Source organism: Melospiza melodia, chromosome 11, assembly GCF_035770615.1.
Source record: "Melospiza melodia melodia isolate bMelMel2 chromosome 11, bMelMel2.pri, whole genome shotgun sequence".
NCBI classification, from domain to species: domain Eukaryota; kingdom Metazoa; phylum Chordata; class Aves; order Passeriformes; family Passerellidae; genus Melospiza; species Melospiza melodia.
This window is the reverse complement of record NC_086204.1, coordinates 4,184,930-4,209,008: the sequence shown is the minus strand read 5'-3', so window position 1 is coordinate 4,209,008 and position 24,079 is coordinate 4,184,930. Positions and strand designations below refer to the sequence as shown.

General features: G+C 41.8%; 1 protein-coding gene across 8 annotated transcripts in view; it reads left to right on the top strand.

Annotated features, from left to right (window-relative positions):
- CEP350 (centrosomal protein 350) overlaps positions 1–22,779 on the top strand; it is a 72,155-nt gene extending 49,376 nt beyond the window's left edge. For all 8 annotated transcript variants that reach the window (XM_063165375.1, XM_063165380.1, XM_063165376.1 and 5 more), the window contains 10 exons: positions 1,528–1,739; positions 2,925–3,069; positions 5,702–5,862; positions 6,439–6,578; positions 7,416–7,498; positions 8,123–10,140; positions 10,434–10,835; positions 10,923–11,069; positions 12,157–12,279; positions 18,729–22,779. In XM_063165375.1, the coding sequence (XP_063021445.1) occupies positions 1,528–1,739; positions 2,925–3,069; positions 5,702–5,862; positions 6,439–6,578; positions 7,416–7,498; positions 8,123–10,140; positions 10,434–10,835; positions 10,923–11,069; positions 12,157–12,279; positions 18,729–18,893 (3,596 nt within the window). In that variant the 3' untranslated portion in view covers positions 18,894–22,779. The remainder of the gene's footprint in view (positions 1–1,527; positions 1,740–2,924; positions 3,070–5,701; positions 5,863–6,438; positions 6,579–7,415; positions 7,499–8,122; positions 10,141–10,433; positions 10,836–10,922; positions 11,070–12,156; positions 12,280–18,728) is intronic.
- The last annotated feature ends 1,300 nt before the right edge of the window (positions 22,780–24,079 follow it).

Sequence of the window (24,079 nt, the reverse complement as noted above, 5' to 3'; positions counted from 1 at the left end):
CAGTAGAGTTAGAATGTATAAATAAGTGAATAATGTAAACAATAAACAGATTCTACTTAATCATATTAGTTAGTTGTCCAGGAGTCCTGAATTTCCCACACATGATCTTTTGCTAGTAGTCATCTGAACTTACTCTGTTAAAACCATTTTCCCCAGTGGTGAGCTTGTGTCTCTGCTTGTTAGCTTTAGTACTGTTGGTGAGGATGACTCCTGGTTGCTTTACCATTGTCTATGTTTTCAAAAAATTAAAAGAATTTTTTTCTCCCCTCCTTTGTTAATGCCACTTGTTTGAAATGTGTAGCTGTGGTAAAGTATGCTAAGATGTAATTAGTATAAATGATGCTATTGTGAGGAAAAATTGAATTCCCAGATGTTGGAAGATACAACTTTACAGTTCTAAGTGGATCATGCGGAACCACAGGGAACAGAATTGCAGTGAGAGAAAGTGATTTCAGGGATTGTTCTGAAAACATATCTATTTTTCTTTTTTTCCCCACTTTACTGAAAGTAGGCAGCACATCCTTTGGTTGTGCAAAGGGAATTTAGAGTAATGCCCTATTACATTTGTTACTGAAAGCAGACTTGTGGATTTTAGGCATTGTAAGACATTTTCAAGATGATATGTGTATGGATCAGTAAGTTCCAATGAACAAAAATTCAGCACAAATGCTGAATTCTTATCAAAAAGTGAGAAAATTGCTTTGTACCAGTTGTATCTACCAGTAAACACTGGAGCACAGCCCTGCTTCAGAAGGAAAAGTCCTTCTCCCCAGCCTTTACTCAAACACTGAAGAGTTCTCCATGGCTGCCTCAGTAATGCCATGACTCCTGCAGAATTTAGTAAACAGGAATATTGAAACCCCAAATTATTATTTTGTTTGTTGCCATTTGAGAGACTCATGATGAAATCATAACATTAAAATGTTTTCTGCAACTACTGTAAAGGAAGCAATCAATTCCAAATTCAAGATCTGGCCTGCAGATTATATGCTCCTCCATGACTTCTTCAGACTAATAGTGACTCTTGCTTCTGTATGGTCAACTGGAAGGACAGGTTTCCCTAATAATCTTTTCAGGGTGTGTTGTCTGGAAAATGTTAGAATATCCTGAAAACCTCTTTATTTTAGATATTCAGCAATCACTAAGATTGTTGTGCAGGTCTCACAGATGCACAGAATCATTTGGATTGGAAAAGGCCTCATGAGATCATAATGTCCAACCTGTTACTAATACCACCTGTCAACTAGACCAGGGCACTAAGTGCCACATCCAGTTGTTTCTTGAACACAAATCATGCTTTAAATCATACTTCTCTGGTAAACAGGCTTGTTCTTGCTAAATATTCCACCAGCAGTTGTAGGTGAGGGAAATAATGCTTGTTTGACATGTATTGCTAGTAGTTACTACTCCATCTGCAGACAGCATAGAAATTTTGCCTTTCAGCCTTATGCCTTCAGCCTTATATGCCTTCAGCTTCTGCATAAGATGGTTCTGATGTGCTTTGTTTTTTCTCTCATTGAATCTCAGAAACAGCTAGTGAGGAAGAGTCTCCAGTGCCTTCTTGCTCTCATCTGAATAGTGAAAGCTCTATCCCAGAAGATCTTGGCAGTCTGGTGGCTGAGTCTGTCCCTTCAGAGCCTATGGGCCATGGACAGCCAGAAAGCCCAGATCAGAGTACAATTAATGAAGAAATTGTTTATTCTGAAGATTTCAAGTCCTCTACATCACCTGGCAAACTGGTGAGTGAGCTGTTCTGCCTTATGTACTCTACACACTATCAGAGAAGTGGCAAGTACAGCCATCCCGGTTGTAGAGATTCACTAAATCTGTTTTCTGTGTTTATGATACCATTTCACATTACTGTGAGTAATCATTGTGATCAGACATGTTCTTTGAAGTCTTGAGGAAATATTGTTTCCACACAGAGTTTAGATATTTTTAAAATTGTGGGGAGTCTTGCAAAACATTTTACGTATGTCACGTAGGTATGCAGTGCTAAGTGGTGGAATACTGACCCAGTTTAGAGTGTGAATTAGCTGTGGGCTAGCTTGTTGCCATTGTATAAATTCTTTGAGGCCATGGAAGCTATGCTCTGTTTTTCCACTTTGCCTTATTTGCAAGTAATGTATCCCAAAGTGTAGCTATAGTATGAAGAAGCAGACCTGTAACCTCATGCACAGTCCTTTGGGTTTCAGATTGTGTCTGCTTGCTGCTTAATTCTGCCCTATTGTTCTATTCCAATTGTTATTTCTAGTTGGATGATAATTTTAATGAGTTTCATCCTGATAACTTTGCCCTGTGTTCAATAAGACAGAAAATTCAGTGTCTGTGGGGTAAAAGAACTGCTTATCTAGACTTATTACAAATACTTTCTTGGCAAATTTGCTGAGGAGATAATAATAAAATGTCTAATGTGTGCCAAAGGTTATGTCCAAGGTGTGTTCAAGGTTTGTAGGATAATGTTGAAGCATTAAGCAGCATTTTAGGAGAAATTTGCTCCTTGAGTTTTTGCCTGGCCTCAGAAAGAATAGTGCTCTGTTGTTTCACTGATTCAGAATGTTGTCTTGCACCCTCTCCATGAAGTGGTGAATTTTATTAGTTTATTTACTGGGAGTTCCTATTGTTGCAGATGACACAAATGTATTGAACACATGTGAGTCAGAGCCATGTCAGTTCACTTAGGTGGTAGTGGAGTAGTCTAAGCAGGTTTATTGAAATCAGGGCTCAAAGTAAGCAGTCAGCTGTTGCTGCTCTTGGTATTACTGCTTTATTCTCTAGCAAGCTTGAATTCTTAAGATTTTGTATAGGTACCACTGTCTGACATGTCCTCTTGTCCTGCTGTTCTTTCCTTTTAAGTGGCTCCTGATGACAGTGATCTTTTACTTTCAAACTGCAATTACTTATTTATCCTGTTCTTCTCTCAGTCTCCTCCCAAAAGCAGCATATCTGTATCAAAGCAAGACTCCAGCAAAGGCAGCCACAGAACTGGAGGACAGCTACATTCACCTGTGAAGTCCTACCAGACATCTCACAACTGGTCTGATGAATCTTTATCTATGACACAGTCAGGTAAGTGTAATACTCACTTGGGTTTATGTTGCTTTTTCAAAGTTTCTCTTTTAACAAACTTGAAATGCAGACATAGGTGTGGGGAGGCAGACAAATTCCTGGAAGTTGCCAAAGCTTGGGGTTGGTGGGTGTATTTTCCCATTATGTAATTTGATCTCTCCAGATGAATAAGATCTTAATGTAAGAAGGTTTATACTTTATATCCTCTTGTAGAAAGCAGTACAGGTTCTGCAAACACATGTGAAGAAGATAAGAGTCAATAGTTAAGGTGGTCCTAGGATTTAAAAATTCTTCCTTCTACACCCAGCTCCAGAAGCAGAACAGCTCTGTTACATGGCAGTATGGGAGAGACTTTAGGTCTGCCATGTGCAGAATCAATGGATGCTTCAGGACATAGGGGTTTATTTGTGGAGAAGGGTTTGGTCTGTGTGCAGTAAAATAGAGCCTAAGGAGGCATTTAGAGCTATAAAATCTCCTGCATGGACTCAATATACCCTTTATCCAGTTCCCAAGCTGCCTGCCAGTATATGTTGAAGGGAGGAATGCTGGAAGTGAAGTGGTTCAGAGCAGCCCTTTCCCTGCTGTCTCAGTCATGTGGAGTGCAGGGGATCCTGAGCTCCCTCCAGTGGGTCACCATCATCCACTCTGTTCACCTGGGAAGTCAGTTTTGACTCTTTCCACACTTTTAGTCTCTAGAACATCTTGTTTTCCACAGTGCAATTGATAGAGCACCACAAAATACTTCTTAGCAAATGAGATAGCATTTTCCTTCTTGGGATTTTTAATAGTAAGTCTTCTGTGGAAAAAGAATTAGCAGGTTCTCTTGTGTGTAGTGTCTGTTGTTTGTGGTGGTTGGTAACTTACTGTGGGAAACACCTACGTATTTGCACTGAGTAATCTGTGTTGGGATTCTGTTTGGAGAGCAGTTTCCAACACAGTGAAGCTTTCAGCACCTTGATAAAAGTTATTTTAAAGCTCTGACTCAGCAGTCATATAAGGAAGCCATTATGAAATGTAGAGCAGTCAACAGTGATCACAAAAATAAGCGTGTATAAAACAAAATATTGACAGTCTTTGACTTCACATTCTAAAGAAAGGTATAAGAGGTGGGAAGCTGATTGGGATGGTGCTGGTTTCACAATAAATCATTCCATTGTAAAGAGACAAATGTTCTGGCCTGCTGACTAACAGTGAAGTCATGGCCCTGTCAGTCTGATGCACGCGTAGACAAGGCTGTCAAAGATGAAAGCATGTGCAGATCTTTCCCTTATGAGTTGATCAAGAAATGCTGTAATTACATAGTGGTCACTTACTGTTAGGGAGGAGCTGTTAATTACAGAGGCATCACAAAGTGCTCCTGATTAGCAAGTGAGATTCCATTCTTTTTGTTTGGGTTTTAAAAAAATTTTAAATAGTTAACAACAGTTGTTAATGCAAAAAGAATACAGTAGTTTGATTGCATTTACTGGCTGTTATTAAGAATGGAATCCTTCATTTCATGTTCAGAAAGGAGATGGATTAGGGAAATGTCAGCTGTTCCTGCTAGATGACCAAAGCATATTGGTAACTGACTTTCTAAACTACCAAGTAAAGTAATCAGCATTTATAAGCATCCAGAAAACAGGACAGGTGATACTGAGCATTAGAAAGACAAAACAGCCAAAATCCTCCTCTTGGGAGCTGCAGCTACAAAAGAGGAAGGGGCACATGAGCTCAGGGAGGAGCTCCAGTAAGGCTATGTCAGGTAATACTTTGAAGAGTTTTTGATAGTTAATTGTGGTAGCAGCAGTCTGGGACAAGGATCTTGTTTTGCACTATGTTGGTATACATTTAAAGCAAGAAACAAGTGGACATGGTCAGGTGGATGGAAAAGAACAACTAATGAGAGGCTGAGGCAGTCTGTCTATAGAGTCTGAGAGACTAAGAGGAAATAAGGAAAGCTGTTACAGCAGAAATAAGAAAGTCAGCAGAGTTATTGGTAGAATTGGGTTACTATGCAGAGACTAGATCTGAGTATCTGGGGACAGTGACAATCTCTGCATTGTTCAAGTTGACTTCCCTTCCAGCTGTTGGCCAGTCAGCTCTGTATTCATGGATGTATTTAGTCTAGGTGATAGAAAATCTGAATGGCCCAGAAACTTATACTTGGTTTGAAGTACACTGTCCCAAGTGACCTTCTCATCAATGAAGTGCACTCTGCCACTTGAAACTCTGTATTATAATTGTGAGCCTGTGTTTCAGATATTTGGTGTTTTCAAACTTTTGGTGTGCAGCTCCAAGTTGTATTTTTAAATATAAAAATGAATTTCTGCAATACCCAACATGACAAGCAGCTAATGTTGAAGAGCATAAATGTGTGGTTGTTGTGAATAAACCTGGTAACAAGTTATTGTATCACAGCCTAACTATGTGTTTTAAACTAAGCAACATGCAACACCTTTTTGTATCTTTCACACATAGTAGTGTTTAGAACCTGAAATCCCACCTGAAGATGTTAAATAATATGTTGACATTACATTCTTTGACATTTTTCTTGGACTGTATTTTGTAATTACTGAATGACTGTTTATTGCTTTGCTCAGAATTGTTTTGTGAGGTGCAAGTTTGTAAAGACTAAAAATAACTTTTTCAGAAACCACCTCTGATCAAAGTGACATCGAAGGACGCATCAGGGCCCTGAAGGATGAGCTACGGAAAAGGAAATCTGTGGTTTACCAGCTGAAAAAGGAGCAGAAAAAGAGACAAAAGGAGAGACTGAAGGCCCAGGAAGCCAGTTTGATCAAACAACTGGAGGTCAGCAATAGAAGAAACAAGGGCAAAGTAACAGATTGTTAGACTTAGATAAATCTTGATGGCAAAATATTGTATCAACAGCTGTGAAAGACACCTTGTTGTGATAGAAATGTGACTATTACACAGAATCACAGAACAGTTTGGGTTGGAAAGGACCTTGAAAATCCTTTCATTCCAGTCTCCCTGCCATGAGCAGGGACACCTTCCACTAGACCAGGCTGTTCAAAACCCCATCCAACCTGGCTATTTAACCATTTCCAATCATGAGCCTTGAGGAAAAAATCCCATTCCCTTTTAAAATGTCTATCTGTAATGGATTGCTAGCAGCATTCTGGGGGTTATGTGTGCTTATGCACATTACTGTCCTAGCTGGAATTAAAGATTAGTGCTCATGGAATTTGGTTTTGGAAGTAAAATATTGAAATCTCTAGGATTGCAGCTGTAGATTTTGGGAAAGTTAAGTAGATTGGTTTATAGAGAAGCTGAGTGTATTTTATATTCACTTACTAGGTTTTGATTGTTGAATTGTAGTTGTGGTGTAGTGTATTAACAGCTGGAATTGTTTTCCATGTGCAGTCCTATGATGAGTTTATCAAGAAGACTGAAGCAGAGCTGAGCCAAGATCTGGAGGCATCACCAACAGCCAAACCTCAGATCAAAACTCCATCCTCAGCTACTGCTGAAAAACCTAAGATCAAGGCACCACCACTCCAGAGGTAGCTGGGATTTCTCCGTCCTTTTTTTTTTTCTTCTTTTTGAGATTATTTTGGAACTGATTGCTGTTTTAGCCAAAACCATGGATGCAAGAAAAGCTGCTAACTGCTGTGCTTTAAAGCACTGGACATTGGCAGTATCCAATAGACCTATTTGCTGCTGTCACCAGACCCAAAACAGATAAGATTTACCATGTCTGTAATCTTATGCACCTCACTGTTCTCCTGCCCAGCCTTTCAGGCTCTATTTTCATTTTTTTAAAAAATAATTATTTTCTGTTGTGCAAGAATTCTGCCAGATACTGTATGTGAATCATTTGCCTGAATGCTTTATTTTTTCCATTTTGGCCACTCATTATGTCCACTGCAGTGTGTGAGGCAAACTGTTCATCTTTGCAACTTAAATCTGGTTTAGATCTTAGGTTTTAAAGGGTAGAGAATTCAACTGATCTTTTGCACTTCCTATTGTATTTTAAGTGTTCATTTTCTCCAGCAGATGGTGCAATTTTAGTGCATTCAAATGAAAAAAAATAATAGAAACAACCCAACTTTTTTCTCTCCTTTTTTTTTCTTTTTCTGGGAAGAGATAAAGTTTGATTAGTCTTTTTAAAAAAAAAATAGTTTCCAGGACTCTCCAGCCTCCCCTCTGTCCCCATTCCCATTTTCTAAGGTCATAGTATGTTGACAAAGCAAACTACTTATGTTATAATTATAATGCCACTTTGGTGTGGTGTTACAATTATACATGCCTGTATTTCTATTTTTATCTATTGAAAAAACCAACCAAACATCACCCTCTGGTGTAACTGTAATTCATGCAATTTGATTTTTCCAATTTAGGCCTGAAACAGCTAAAAACTGGAAATCACTGACTGAGTCAGAGAGATCCAGAGCATCTTTGGAATCCGTTTCAGAACATGCAGGTGAGTAATGGAAGAATCCATACTACAGATTAAGATCTTGAAGACTGACTGTTCTAAAATTCTTTAACCTTTTCCTTCTTGATTCACAAGGAGGTTTTAAGAGAGGATGGAGACTTCATAAAACGATAGTGATGGAGCTGTATTTTTTGCAGTTTTATGCAGCAGGATTCTGCTTTTGCAGAATACCTTGTGTATTCAGTATTTAGTTTACTCTTTCTGAGGTGTATATGAAACCATAATTAAGTGACAGCCTTTTTAGTTTGTTTGTTGTTCCTTTACCACTTGAGTTCAGACACTTTTCACTATTTTGCAGTTGATGATTATCTCATTATCTCCCGTTCTAATCTTCATTGTATTTGTGGCTTGCAAACAAATAACTGAGTCCTTACCTTGGGATGCTGGTTAAAGGAACAGAAGTAGAAAGCAAGCTTTATAACCCTGGAACTGAATGGAAGTTGCTCATGTTCTTAGAACAGCCAGAAGTATATATTTCCAAGGCACCAGTTTGTATCTTCTTTTAACACAGAAACCTTGATATTAATTTAGTTCCCTGTGATTGCAGCTTACAATAAAACAATGTGGGTTATGCAATCTGCTGAAATTCACTTTTTATTTTCCTTCAAGATGCTGTGTCATCAAGAACTGAGAGATCTGTGTCTGTACACACCAAGAAGGTGGCTGTGACAGCTATCCATACAGGAGAACCTTCTGAAACAGCTTCCTTGGCTTCAGTGTTACCAAAGAGTTCCAGAGCAGGATCTGGTGATTCGTCAGATCGTCTCAAAGAAATGAAAGATATTAGCAGGAGTCTTGAGTCAGTGAACAAAGTGGTAAATGCATCCAGTGTTGGTCCTACCATTAGCCATGAATCTGAGATTACAGAAGATCTGGAATACATAAAGTCAGAGGAATATGAGAATGGAGGTTCTGATGTTAAGCCTGTGGACAGTTCTGACATCTTGCTGACGTTAGATGAAGGACAGGAGAGTTCACTGGATCACTGCTCTGAAAACAAACTCTCTCAGAAGGAACTGTTAGATGTAGCTGTGGAAGGTCTTTGTGACACAGAAGAAATCTTAAAACAGAGACAGTCCAATAAAGATGCTTTAAGTGGCCCAAGCATAGAGGAGACTTCTCACAAACTCAGCAAATCTGCAGAGGAAAAAGGTAATCTGCTTTCTGAGCAGCTCTTGAGTCAAAAAGAGCCATCATACCCCGATGACTTTGAAGGATCCTCTTCCAGAAAACAAGCCTCATCTGAACAAACACTGCCTGGGGACCGCTACAGAGATGACTTTGAGGGATCCCTGCTCTCTGCTGATGGGAAGTCCCTGAGGGAGCAGTCCCAGCACACCCAGGCCAGCCTGGGCAGCGATGGCGAGATCAGCGAGTGCCTCAGTGACAGGTCTGTCTCTGGCAGCACGCACTCAGAGAGGCTGCTGGAACTGAAGTCCCCAACAGAGCTTCTGAAAAATGCTGAACGCAGAGATGTGCAGCAAGAACAGGCTCCTGCTTGTTCACCTCTGTGGGCCTCAGCTTCAGTCACAGAAGAAGCAGATAGCTTGTCCAATTTCAACATTGGAGACAGAGTACTTGTGAGTAAAGTCCAGCCTGGAACGCTGCGGTTCAAAGGGCTCACTAAATTTGCCAAAGGGTTTTGGGCTGGTGTGGAGTTGGATAAACCTGAAGGGAACAACAATGGAACTTATGATGATATTAAATATTTTGATTGCAGAGAAAAGCATGGTATTTTTGCTCCTCCTCAGAAAATCTCTCACATTACAGAAAGTATTGATAGCCACTTAGACACAAATAAGGATGATGAAGATTCATTCTTTGATGATAGACTGGAGAAACAACACAAAGCTGAGCAGAAAGATAGAGAAAGTTCTAAACTTGGCAAAGAAGCTGAAAGCCAGAGCAGAAATGCAACAGAGAACTATTCCCAGGATAAAGCTCCTGTGGACACAGCTGTTTCAGAAGCCTCAGCTGAGGAAAGGGTTGAAGAGGAGTTGTCATCTAAAGCAAACAGCATAAAAGAGATTTCTGTAGCTACTGGTTCATTTGCCCAAGAACAGTCAGTGGTGAATTACCTGAAGGATGCTGTAAAAGAGGAGGCTGGCCACACTCCTCTCACTTCTAGTGTTGTGGATGAGATTTCCACTGCTCAGGTGGATGATGTATCAGATTTCCTTTCTGAAAAACTGGAGAGGCAGAAGACTCTGGGGGAGGAATGTGCTGAAAAGTTAGATGATCTCTCTCCTGGTGTTGTGGAGAAGCCTGCAACCCCACTGCTGGATTTGCTGACAAAAGAAAAGAACCAGTTAGAAGCGCAGCTCAGCCTGCCTCTTAGAGAGGAAGAAAAGTCAAAAGACCAACTGGAAAAGGTCAGTTTGCTGACAGACAGTCTGCTAAGAGATTTTGTGAAAGACACAGTCAATCAGTTACAGCAAATAAAGAAGATCAAAAATGAGAAAATCCAGCTGAGCAACCAGGAGCTCTGTGATGTGAAGGAGGAAGCCACTACTCCACCTCAGCAGGTGGAAAAGCAGATTCCAGATGGACTGAATAACTTCTTCCTAAGTTCTGATTTGGAAGATGACAGAGAAGAGCTTTCCTCTCCAGACATGTGCCCCAGACCGGTGAGTAGCAGACATCTTGCACTGGTGTTAAGAGTTGATTGTGCCTTTGGCTGGGGATGATTGAATCAGGAATGTGGTGTGGCACCAGTTGTTCTCCCAGGTTCTGTTGGATGATGTGGAGATTACGTGTATGTTCTGTAGGTGTCTCATATGTTTTTGTGTATCCCAGTGCATGGCTTGTTTTGGTAGCCATTTCTTGCCAACTACATTAGTAAAGCATTTAAAAATGTAAGCTGAAGGACACAAGGGTGTGACACCACTTTGACATTTACTCTGCGGCTCTTGATTCGCAGGAGAGTCCCGTGTTTGGTGCCAGTGGCCAGGAGGAGCTTGCCAAGAGACTGGCAGAGCTGGAGCTCAACAGGGAGTTCCTGAGTGTGCTGGGAGATGATCAGGACTGGTTTGATGAGGACTATGGCCTGAGTTCTGGTAAGCTGCAGCAGAAGCAAGCTGAGGAACCAGCAGTGCTGCCCCAGGCAGAGCCGCAGAAAGTGCCGACCAAGCCGAGCGAGGAGGCCCTGGCGGTCCCTCACACTGCAGTGGAGGTGGAAGGGATGGTGCATGCAGCAGCTGAGGAGCTCTGGAAACTGAAAGAGCTGGGTCATGATCTTCAAAGCTGCAGCCTTAAAACAGATCTCAGTGGTACCCTTCAAGAGCAGGACACAGACACCATAAACAAGCAGGTTTATAGAAAGGTACGGTCTTCAGGTGTTTTGGTCTTGCCCTCCAAAATTTTACCATGGACAAAAAAAGCCATAACCTTTACTTTTTCCTTTGTTCAGGTGGTATTTGATTTAACAAGAGAGATCTTTGGGGAAATCTTCGCTGAGGATCCTAATCTGAATCAGCCCATTTGGATGAAACCGTGTAGGATCGCATCTGCTTATTTTCGCCGAGTCAAAGATCCAAATGATCTGGATGAAATCAAGGTAGGACAAAGTCTTTGTTGAGCAGGGAAGTAAGATGAAAAGCACTGAACTGGCATTTACCTGAGTGTTAGAAGATCATAAGAGGTGTATCCAGCAAGAGATGAGTTGAGAAAAGAAAATGACCAACTTGAAAGAAAATTTGTCAGAATGGTCCTTTTCTACGCAACAGATTGGCCTCCCTGTCCTTATGACTGCTGCTGGTTGTTTTTAAACCTCAGTCCTCTGTGCAGAACTGCCAGGATGACCTTGATCTTATAAAATTGGTATCCTGACAACCTGCTGCTGTAGCAGATTTCTGCATGGCTAAATTGGAATGGATCCAACGGTAGGGTTGGGCCAAATGGGATGAGTTAGATTTTTCACTCAAACACACACACCTATACCAACCTCTCTGAGGAAAGCAGGAGTTGCTCAGAGGAAGCCAGACTTTGACTGATGAGGGCATTGTCATATTTGGCAAGCCAGAGGAGGCCTCTATGTGTTGGTGGTAGTGCTCAAGGAATGTCAAATTCGCTGAGCCTTGGGGACAAATGAGAATCTGACTGGACCTAGGTTAAACTTGCAGGGCTGACATTGGGAAAAATCCTGTCTCCCTCCACAAAGAACCTTCCATATGGCTCATCAGGACACAAATGAAAGCTTCCACCTGCACTGTTTCTTCTGAAATTGAGGCAGTTGAGTAAATTTTGATTAACCTGCTGAAGATACAGCATGTTAACTGTCTAGGAAAGCAAAGAAAAGAAAGAAATGGTATCTAAATGACTCTGTTAGTTGAGAAGACTCCAAAGCATGTGGCTGGGGACAGCAGGGACACAGGACAAGGACACCAAATTCCCACCCTGCTTTTCTTTAATATTTCCCATAAAATAAATTGTCAGAATCCTCTGTTTGTGTAGTGTTGAAAGTGTCTGTTCTCAAGATTGAAGCAGCAGTGGGTGTCTTGTTTTCCCCCCTAATTCTGGGTTAAATAATTGTCCTGGCAAGCTGATGTGAATTCTATAATGTAACTTTTTTATGGGAGCTGCTTTGTGCATAACTTTAATTTCATAGCTCAAGTGTGATAAATCTCACCTTTACTGTTCTGTAGAACTTCATTGCAGCTGAAGTACTGAAGCTGTTCAGCCTGAGGAAAGAGCCTAACCACAAAACAGACTGGCAGAAGATGATGAAATTTGGGCGGAAGAAACGAGACCGGGTGGATCACATACTGGTAAGTGGATGAACACAAACAATCTTGTCAGGTACTGTCCACCAGACTGAAGTGTGGCACATGAATGTATTTTCAGTATTCAGTCATGCTGTTTAAAAAATACAAAGTGTACATGAGCTGTCAGAAGTCCAGTGCCAGTGAGGGAAGATGACTTGAGTTAATTCTGCCTACTCGTTTGACTGCAGTATAAATTCACTCACTCCCAAAAAGTTTAAAGCATGAATTTCCAGAGGGAAACAATGAAATATTTGACTGAGAATAAACTTTTTCTTTGAGATGTGAATATGTTTTTCCTCTTACTTAAAATGTTTTTATTTTGAAGTAATATTATTTAATTTGAGACAGTAATAGAGAGAATGTAATTAAACTAGTGAATGCAACTACCACTGGGGCAGAGACAGTTCAGTGTTAAAGCTGCCTGAGATGGAGCATGTCTGGCTGTGTACAGTTTTTGAAAGTTATTTTGTTGTCTTGTATTGCCTGGTTAACATCTTTATTGGCTATAATGATAGTGAAGGTTCTGCTTGGGAATATGAGTCGTCATTAACACTGCTTCACTTAATTACACCTGGAATTGATTCCACACAACGAGCACATATGAGTAATTGGGAGTTGTGGGTCGTGTGGTCTTTAATTGCCCATCACTGGAGGGTTTCCAACACAGGGGTTTAATTGTATGTAAATAGAATATATATTTATAGATCCCAATACATCCTGATACTCTTGATTCTGGGATATAGAGGTTGTTAAAGCATGCACAAAAAAGTTCTGTTTAGATCTCCAAGGGAATTAATATTACAGCTATTGTGCATGTGTACCAACTTCCTAATGTTTTTGCAGCATAGCTAGAAAGAAAGATTCCTTCTAATTGAAGGCATGCAGAGTGCTTCAGGTGATGTTTGAAGTTCAGACAATCCAGTCTGTGATTTACATGCAGAGCCAGGCATCAAAGATTAATGGTGCTTTGACAAGTTTGGCCTAATAAATAATGTGTTTAATTTTATTTTGTTCTCACAAGAATATGGTAATAAAACTTCAGCTGAACACTGGGAATAACACTGTGAAGGTTGCAGCATGCCGTGCTTTAGGAATAAGGCAGTCCCAGGGGCATTTCTTACAAATTTATACTTTGATGTGAGCCAATGTGAGCCACTATGAGAGGAACTTTTAACTGAAAACCTAAGGAGATAAGGCAAGAGAAACTGAACTCTATTTTATTAAAATCTCCGTGACATATAAAGCATTGGACAGCTTTCTCTGTCTCCTAGTCAACCTCAGCTTAAGGTCATGAGTTCTGTGGTGACACAGATCCAAGGCCAGAAGAGGAAATACAGGTGCAAGACCTGCTGCCTATTCCCAGCAGCTCATGGGGTAGCCCTAAAACTGAGAGGCCAGGTTTAGGATTCTTCACATTTTGTTGAAATTGTATTCAAGTAGTACAAGAGAGAAATTTCCTGAAAGAGAAAGTGAGGTTGCTTTTGTAGGTTTAGGTGCTAAATCTACAAAATCACAATTCAAAATACTTAGTTCCAGTTTTTGTGAAGGTGTAGCCAGTATACACCACTGCAGTGTGAATACACACATGAGCTCATTGATTTCCCACATTCTTTTGATGCTTGTAAAGACAATGACTGCTAAAATAAGATATGATCTCTTTAAAGCAGAGATTAATATTCCTATGCTTCTGTTACTTGCATTTAAACTTAGAGCACAGTTTCTTCCCAGTTTCTTTGTTTCCATTTTAAGTCAAATTAACCTTAAAATGAAAACATGCCTTCACAGTTTTCTGTTGAGACAACTGTGTATTTTAGTGATACTGAGAAGACTGACCACGCCTGACTGTCCAGTTCTGTCTGACCCAGGAGCTGGGCATGACTTTTATTTCTTCAGCAGACACAGAAACAAATGCCAGGCTGTTTGACTGAACTTCTTCTCTCCTGATTATGCCTGGATACTCTGTTCTGGGTTTTTCATATTAAACTTAATTCCCAGTGGAAGGTTCATCCCTGTGGGAAGGGACACAGCAGGAGAAGCTGCACTGGTGATGTCTGTGACACTGGGACCTCTAGGTTGGCCATCACACTCCTGAGAACAAAAGGGAGAACAAGATGGATTCATCCTTTTCCTCCTTGCTCTGCCTTGAGCTTTGCAGCTTCCTCCAGTTGCTGCACTTTTAGTTGCATTTTCACTTTGGTCTGTGTTTTCCCAGCATTGACACTGATGTGGTGAGTCATGTTTTAGTGCCAGTGACAAAAGAACATCTTCCTCTTCTCCTTTTTGCAGCATTCTTTTTGTCTTCAATCAGGCATCTCTGTCCTCAGAAAAGAATTTATATTGGGATTCTTCAGGGATCCCTCTGATATGCTGGATATTTGCTCCAGTTACTAACATTTACAGCAAATGTTGGCTTTCAATAAACAAGTAAAGGAGTTCACATTTATGAAAAGCCACTTTGTTTAAAATCAAATTAAAGGTCTAAGTATTTGCTTTCTTCCCTTTTTGTCCCTTCATGTTGTTCCTTTATCACATGTGTGCTGTCTGTGATTTGTGGAGAATGTCAAATGTACATTTTGGTACATCAGGGCTGCCAGAATCTTTCAAAACCTGTTTTTAAACTACAGCAAGAGCCCTCATATCTCCTTATTTAAGTTCAGGTGCTGACAATAGGTTGTTTCCACTCCTTTTTTTTCCACTTGGGTGTTCAGCCAAAACTCCCTGTGCTGATCTGTTTGCATGGGGCTAGAACAAACTCTGCCATTGCTTTCCCTGCCAGCCCCTTTCTCTTTTTTGTGGAGCTTGAGAAAGCAGAGCTCACATGATACTGCCAAACCTATGTGTTTGGTTTTCACACCTGAGGAACCTGCCAGCAGAGTGCTGCACAGTGCTTGATCTTCTGACCTGTTGATTTAACAGCCAAAATGTTTCTCTCTGTGCAGAAGCTCTGCAACAAAGCAGGACTGTTCCTACCAAGCTGGCTTAATTGGAAAGCTGGAGGTGCCACTGCTGCAGCACCCCAGATCTAAACCCAAGGGAGTGCACAGTAAGAAGGGAGTGAAAGGTTGTTTGTCTGCTGTGTCTGAAGGTTTCCAGGCACTCTGAGAGCAAAGGGCTCTGAGAATGCACCTGCCTGCCTTCCTCCTGCTGGCCTTCAGCCAGGATGCTACTTTATATCTGATGCTTATTCTTTTCAGTCTCCCTAATAGTCTACTTACTCCTTAAATGTAGTTTATTTTAGAGGTAGTCTTGCTTTTGAACAGGAATCTTGAGAAATCAAAACATGCTAAGTCACTCTTTACATTTCCTTCTGATTATATTACTTCATGTGGGGTTTTTTAGGTGCTGTGACATTGCCAGCAGGATCATGTGACCACGTTATCTTCTAGTTTTTCTTTTGTGTGCATGCCCCCTTTCTTTAAATGTTTTTTTTTTTAACATAAAAAGTGTACATATAAAAAAAAAAAGGACACAGAGAAAAAAATACCACACAGCCTTCTGCATTTCATTGCTCTTTATGTTTTCATGAAGATTGAATTAGTTAAAACTGTAGTTTTCCTGACTTCACCCAAATGCAGTTTCTTTCTGGTATAGAGATCTTGCTTCCTGGTATCAAACATGTGAAGTTTTACTTTTGTCATAAAAAAGTGCAAAGTACTGAAGAAGAGGCAAAGTCCATTTCCATGCAAGCCATGATAGTTGTCAATTATTAAAGAAACTGTCTCAATTACTTAGGAGCAGTTTGTGGTAACACAACAAATGGATCAAACCTTTCCCAGACAAAGGAGTCACAGCTGCCTTGGCTCAGATGTTGCAGCCAGGGCTGCAAAGCAGCACAGCAGTTGCCACACGTGTTCTGAATGCACTATAAACAGGACTTGCCTGCAGCTGCAGATTGCACATTCTCACAGTTTTCCAAAAGTATGCTCGAGGAAGTCCTGCTAATGCCAAAGGAAATTGTGCACTCTGCCTCTGAGAGAGGGAGGAATGATACAGGCAAGAGAAAATTAATCATTGATACTGTTTTTCCTTCTGATGCTGTTAAACATCCAGCCTTTCTCTGCCTGGATCAAGTACCTTCTCCTCTCTCGTTTACTTTTACTTCTTTATTCCATGTATCCCTTTTCACTGCTTGAGCACAGTAAAGAAATTGTCTCATCACACAGTTGTCAGGGAGACAGAATAAACAGCACCTTAGTGTGGATCTGGACATTGGGGTTTGTTCAAGGCCAGTGAGATCAGAGCTTTTAACCTGCTTGATTATTTTTCTCACTGGCTTTGCCCACCCTCAGCATTACCTTCACTAAGTCTTGACTTCACTTTTCAGCAGTGGAGTGGCTGCTGGCCTGGGAGGCCTGGGCAAAAAATCCCATCAGTCACTGTCATGCAGCTGCTCCAGGTTACCAGCCTTGGATGTCATCAGTCAGGGTCCCTGGGCATCCCCTGGCATTTGTCTCCACCCACCTCCTTCATCTTCACAATCTTCCCCCATTTCCAGGATCTTTCCTGCAGCAGCCATTTTCACCCCCTCCCTTTGAGCCCCCTGTTGTTTTTTCCCAAATCACTTCTGCTTTTAGGGAATCCTTTTTCAGTATCACCTCTTTTTTCATGACCCCTGTCTCTTCCTTATCTAAATAATCTATGAAGCAGACACAGAACACATGATCAGTCTGCAAATTGCTGCTTCTGTCTTTTGCCTCTTTATTGATAGCAGGACTTGGGACATGCTGCTGTTTATCAGAATTTTCAACCAGCACATACATAAATTACAAGCAGCACTTTTCTCTGTGAGAGTTCAGGAGTCTCTTTCAGACATTCACCCCCACAGAAACCCACACCAAATTATCCACCACTTGTTAGCCTTCCATTTAAATTATATTTCACCTACAGCACTCCTTCAAAGTTTGATTGCAAAGATTGTTGCTTCTTCCTTATTAGTAACAAGCCTAATGAAGCCATTAATGCCTCTTCCTTGGCAGCTGTGTGGGAAAGAGGCACACTGTGCTACACTTGCTGTGGTAGCACAGATTTGTAAGCAGGCAGTGTGACTTTTCCAAAGCTGTTTGCAGGATGAGATCCCTGCCCCTCTCCCCAAGCTCTCTTAAAAGAGGGAGAAAGGAGCTGTCAGCCTGGAGCCCTGTGTCTAACCAGGACCTCATGAATGGCTGCAAACCCTGCAGCAGTGCCAGTCCCCTGGGCTTCCCATAGCAGGCTTTTCTTGGCCTTCACACTCTGCTGGGGTTACTGAATCAGCATTGTGCCACAGCAGCTGTCAGCTTCAACACAGAGCAGTTTGTGGGAGGTTTAGCTTCAGGCAAAAGGAAGAGAGTGTCTTGGGGCTATAGTTCATGTTCTGTCTCAGAAAACAGCACTACTACATACATATCCTGGGTTAGTGGGTTTTTCAGTATGTTTAACCTTAACAAACACAAACCTTAATTTGGCAATGTGTAGGTGTCTGCCCCATTTCTACACTGTAAATGTATTTTGAGTTCAGAGTGTAAGATTTATGGTCAAAAGAGGTTTCTGCTGAAGATGAGCAGAGACAGAGATTTTAACAGGTTTTTGTTGTCACTTTAAATACAAGGGATGTTTGCATTCAGTCCTTCTTTTCTAAAATGTTGGAGTGTGTTTAGGTTTGTCTGTAATACTGAAATGGCCAGTAAGACAAAATTTTAATAAGTTTAATTGAAGATGTTCAGTTTGGAGAGACTCTCAATAAGATTTGACTTGCTGAATGAAATTATATATTTCATTCTGATACTAAACCACCTATTTGTCAGTGAGGAGTAAAAGGGGATTTTCTTTGTCAACAATTTAGTAATAGAAGGAAGTAAGTACTCTTTGAATGTACTGGTGTAAAATTCCATTTGTAGTAATGCTGTCAAATGCAATGAAGCATGGAGTGTTCTGTGCAAATGAGTTGTAATGCTGTCTTATAACACATGTAAGCATTCTTCCTATGCAGAATCACTGGAATTTAGTTGTTTCCCTAAAGTTTTCTTATTACTTTATAAACTGAACTGCAGTGAAATCTCTTCTTTTCACCCTTGCCCTGTTCAAGGCCTTTCCATTACTTCTTACCATTTTAAGCTACAAGGAATCAGCTTCTTGCAAAAACATAATTAGGGACTAATTAATTAATAGACCTTCTACTGTTGGCCAAGACTTTCCCATTAGCTGAGTCCTTTCAAGTGAAAAACTTGTGCAGGAATATGAAAGCCTTTAAAATGGATGCTAGAGTGAAAAGTAGAAAACATTCATAGAGTGAAATAGCCTGGTTCAAACAGATCTGTGTTCGTTTTGCTATTCCAAGCGTTTCCTGTAATCTCTCACAAAGACAGATATGTTGTTGACAGACAGACTCTGCTTTGGACTCTTTCTGGAACTTTGCAGGCAATATTATTTTAAAGCAACAGAATTGTAATGTTTCTATTGCTTTTCTCCCCTCCAAGGTGCAGGAACTGCACGAGGAAGAAGCGCAGTGGGTGAACTACGACGAGGATGAGCTGTGTGTCAAGATGCAGTTGGCAGATGGGATCTTCGAGGCCTTAATCAGAGACACTGTTGATGTACTGAACCAGATAAACGAGAAACAGAGGAGGCTGCTGCTTGTCTGACAGTGCTGGAGCGAGCTCAGAGCTGCCAACCATGGAGTCACAGGCCTCCCTGACTCCTGACCTGCTCTCCTCCCTGCACGTGCTGCAGCTGGACTTCCACGCGTGGCGTTCCCAGGCAGTTCAGATGGGATGAATAGAACCTGAACTGGCTGCCAAGACCTTGCACCAGATTTATTGTTTGGAACAAGCTGATCCCTCACTTGAGGCTGCTTTGAGGAGTGCTCAAGACTGTTCATGTGCCAGTGCAGTTATGTCACATAACTGTCAGAGGCTGCCCGGGGCCCTGGCCTGGGGCTTTGATATGTTTGGCTTGTTCCCTGAAAGGGTTGGGTTAAGTTGGGGTGTTGGCTGTTTTGCTGGAATGGTGGTCACCCATCAGTACTCAACTTGTCTTTAGAAATGTGAGTAATTTGGAGAAGCAACAGTTTGGTCAGGTTTTGGTCATAAACAGAGACTTACCATACTGAGCAGTGTTATAATCTTAACACATCTTCTCCTGCAGTCCTAACAATGTGCATCAGTTCCTTCTGCTTCAGAGTCTATTTAATTCACTTCTCTGTGAAGCTGGTTTTCATCTTTCTTCTGTGATGTGGTACCAAGCATGGTGCCAGCCCAGTCCAGGGAAATTAGATGATGTTTCTTCTTGCCTACAAGTAAAGAATTCTTGCTGCTTTGCTCTGAGGCAGAGCAAGATAAAGCCTGCCTAATGTCAAGTGTGAAAGATGAGCCCATGGACAACTTTCCTCCTACTGTGTAGCACTTCTCTTCCTGGAGCACCAGCTGCTCCCAGATAATGGATACTCAGGATTTTCTCAGGCACGAGACATGCAGGAGTGGAAAATATTTCCTCACAAAAATTTGGCCTTCAATCCCTCAGCTTTCTCCCTTACTGTCACCTAATGAAATTGGAGAAGCTGTTACTTGAACAATTTAGAGAACAGAGTGTATTCACCAAAGAAAGCAGTGTCTGGTGCTTGACTGTCTGCATGTTTTGTGCTTGTGGTTTTTTTATTTATTTTCAGATAATTTATTAAGTGGATTACAGGAGAGTGTCCTGTGCAGTTGGCTACACTGTCTTGTGTTTTGAGACAGACAAACTTGAGAGAGCATCTGGTTTAGAAAGTTCCAGAGCCCCATATTCTTCACACAAAACCTCCAGCTTCATGAGGCAGATGCAGGGGGTGAAGGTAGGAACAACCAAACCTCAGTGACCAAGGGTGGGATGCAAAGACAGGTCTAGGAGTGGAGCTGGAAAACCAAAACACCTGGTTCAGAGACAATGGAGAGTTGAGGGGGCTGAGCTGAAAAATTGTGTGAAAATTCCCAGCTCTTTCTATTCCCTTCTTTTCCCAGAACTTCTGCACCATACTATGTGGTTGATTTTGGTTGATTTGGCTGGATTCATCTGCAGTGTCATTCTGCTGAGTGCTGGTTCCTGACCTGTTCTTCTTGTTGTTGTGTTTTTCTTGGAGGAACATGGACAATCTGGGGTCAAACGTTGATGCCTTAATAGTGGATGTCCCTGTTTACTAACCTGGGACAAGGCCCAGAGGGAAGTCAGATTCTCCAGGCACTGGAGTGCAGACAGACACTTTGAAGCCCTCAGAGGTGCCCCAAAGATGCTGCAGCCCACAACAGGCATCTCAACTGCTTCATTCATCTGCTTGGTTCTTGGGCTTCCTGCTGTGCATACCTCTGCTATGCCCCAGTTTGGTTTCTCTTTTCCACCTTTTTTTTTTTTTTTTTGGTTGGGTTGTTTATTGTTTGGGATTTTTTGAAAGCTATCATTGGAATATTTGCATTTTGCACAATGACACACGGCTGGTAATTCTTCAGGGACAGCACTGGGAAATGTTGGATCTGCCAGAGGTCCATACAGATTCTCAGATGTAGTGTTGCCAGCACCTCATTATGAGTTAGTGATGAGCCATATCCCTGGGAGCTCTGTGAGTGGAAGAACAAGGAGAGGTAATGGTGGGTAGGGACACCTCCACAGAATATGCATGTCTGTCCCTCAGTAGTGGGCCTTTTGGCTGGCTGGAAGTCAAATAGTCTTGGTGGAGCATTGCTCAGCTTTTTTTCTCAAGTGATTCATTTGTTCATGTAAAATGTCATGATGCTGAACCAGGAAACCCTTGGATGCTTAAGACAGAAGCAAACTAAAGCTGCTAGATTTAACCAGCATGGTGTCACTGATTGGGTCACCACCTCAGATTCCCTTTCCTGGGTGTATCTCTTTCAATAGCAAGGATTGCTATTTTTATAGGTAGCAATTATGGAAAGAGGACACAGACTTGCAGAGTCAGTTGTACCTGGAGCATCAGGTCAGGTTCTGTTCTGTAGATTCTGTGGCCAGTGTTGAGAAGGTTGTCCTGCATCCCCAGGGCTTTTTGCTCCTCTGAGGGGCTCATGGGGTGTTTCTGGTGTGTCCAGCAGGAGGGGGGAGGTTGTGCAGTCAGGGCATGGGGTCCCATCGGAGATCATATGCCAGCTGTCTTTTGGCTGTAGTACCCTCCACAGAAGCACTAACTGTTTTTAACAGGTGTTTGGACAGAAGCAAGCTGTGTCTAAGTAATGGCTTTGTTCCTTTGCAGACATCACTGATTTATTTTGGTAGCAATCCTTGCTAGGAGCAACCCCAGAATGACTTGAACGTACGTGAATTCCCTTCTCAATACCTCACGTGTGTTGAGTTGCTTTGAGTTGAGTGTATGTTCAAAACCTCAAGTGGGTTGAGTACTTGTGGACTGATGATTACTGCAATGAAGCAAGGGTCAGGCTGCTAGTGAGGAGATATGGGGAAGCCTGGGGTCCCACAAACAGGCTGAATTCTCTGCTTCTCTCCCCAACCTTCCCTTTGTAAGCAAAAAGATGATATTTCTGCATCCTGGTTATCTCGGTGTAACCACATAAGAAGATTCAAGGCTGGACACTTTGCTGAGACTCCTGAGCTGCTTGGGGCAGCAGCAGCTGTCACCACTGGGGACATGCTGCTCCTTCTTTGGAAGGGTCTCAGAGCCAGGTGGGAAAGCCCAGGCTTGTGGGAACACAGAGTGTGAGTACCTCTGTAACAGCAGGATGCTCTGTGAGCCGAGCCCTGGAATATCAGTGCTTCTGCCTTTCAGAGAAGGCTTGTTGCTCACAAGGTGGAATGAGGGATTGAAAAATCCCATCTTGTTCCTTTTCCTTTCTTGAAAAAGTGGCCTTAGCTTTCTGCAATACTTGAATAAGTGTGTACCTGCAGAAGTAGCACAGTGACAGAGACCTTTTAAGTGACTATTCTGCGAGGAACTGTGTGCAGTTCCAACTTTCATATCTCTTTGCTACCTTAAGAATATTAGGAAAACAAAGTACTTTTCAGCAGACAAACAGTTGAATCTTACAAGGTATTTAGTGCATCTGAAGTGTTTACAAACCAACTAAAATGGAGAAAAGCAAACTATTGAACTTATTTGTAATTTAAGTGTTAAATGCAAAATTATATACAGATGAAAAAGGAATACTGTAATTAACCTGCATTTACTAGGGGGTTTTATTCCTTGATTTTGCAGAGCCTTTTGATACACATTTGCAAAGCCACCTTTTGGGAGGCTCGGTCTCCCCATGTACTGTGTTGTGGAGATGCTGAAAAGAAACCCATTTACTGTGTATGTGTAAATAACCTGGTAACTTGGGGTTTGGGCCAGTTTCAGCTCATGTTCACATCCACAGCAGCTTTGCACAGTAGACAGATCCAAGGATGTGGAGGGGGATGGGGAGTTTTTTTTGTAATTAAGAACTGTAAAATAACCAGGATAGTCCCTGTGTACACCAGTGTAAATATCTTTGGTAACTGAAATGTACTTTAAGAGAACAAATTCTGTAAATAAACTGATTTATAAATTAATCTTGTTTCCTGGATTTTATAAAATTGAGCTTTCCAATTATCCAAGCAGTTGCTAATTCTGACGGTGTCCTGGAGATTTGTCCCTTGTACGTTCCACTTTCTGTCTGATGCTGTGCTTGGGATGCCAATCAGTCTACAAAATCCCATTAGAGTTGCCCTAATTATAATCATAACTTCTTTAGAATTTCTTTATTGTTAAAGCTGAGTGTTGATAACACCAGAAAATAACACTGAACAATCATTGCAGGAGTTCGCAGTGGGGGAAAAACTACTCCTCGCACATATTTATTTAAAATATGTTTTAGAAACATATGGTTTAAAACATTTTTATGTTAAAAACAGTTTTGAAATTAAATTCAGAACCTCAGTCTTGTTTTGTATTCCTAAATTGGTACATCTCTGTAGAGCTGCTGTTAGCAGCACCAATCCCTTCCTCACCAAGGGGCAAATATTGCTCCCTGGAAACTATGTGTTGGTGGAACTTTTCTAAATCTTTGCTGTTTTCTTTCCAGGACAAGAGAAAAACAAATTACTTTAACGCCTGAAAGGTGTAGAAGGAGCTCTGTAAGAGGACAGCCAAACACTTGCAGTGCCAAACCACAGGTGTGGGCACGTGGTGATGGAGTGGCAGCATGAAGGTGTGAGCCAGGGAGCACAGGTGTTTATTGAGCCTCCTTGGTGCCTGTGGCCACCTCTGCTCTGGTACCTCTGCTGTGTTTTGGTGCCTTTTATTAATGTACAGCCCAGCAGAAAAGGCTTTGCTTTCCATTTACTGCAGACCCTGTACAAAACCCACCATTGGTCTTTCCAGCTTGGAGGACACCGTGACCATCAACTCCTCACCTGCCTGGGGGGGCTGTTTGCATTAAATGGAGGAGACCTGTATGAGCTAAACCGTTGCAGTTATTTCTTCTTTGCTTTTCTTTAGCAGAGGTACCTCATCCTGGAGGAGGACTTGCTGCATTCAGGCCTCTATTATGGAAGCAGCTTTGCTGCAGGCTCGCAGTGCCAGTGAGCTGCAGGGCTGGTCCTCAGTGGAGTGTGCTGGGGACACCATCACAGCCCTCAGTCATCACCACAGCCCTCAAGACAGGAGAACTTCACAGCTCTCAGACACCATCACAGCCCTCAGACAGACAGGAGGACGTCACAGCCCTCTGAGCTCAGTGACTGAACCAGCCAAATGCAGTGCTGGATCCTGGGATGTCCAAAGGGCTGAGGCTAAGTGGTGCTGCAGCCTCTGTGTCCTCATTAGTGAGCAGCAGGAGAGCATTCGTGCTGTGCCTTTCCTTGCCCCACA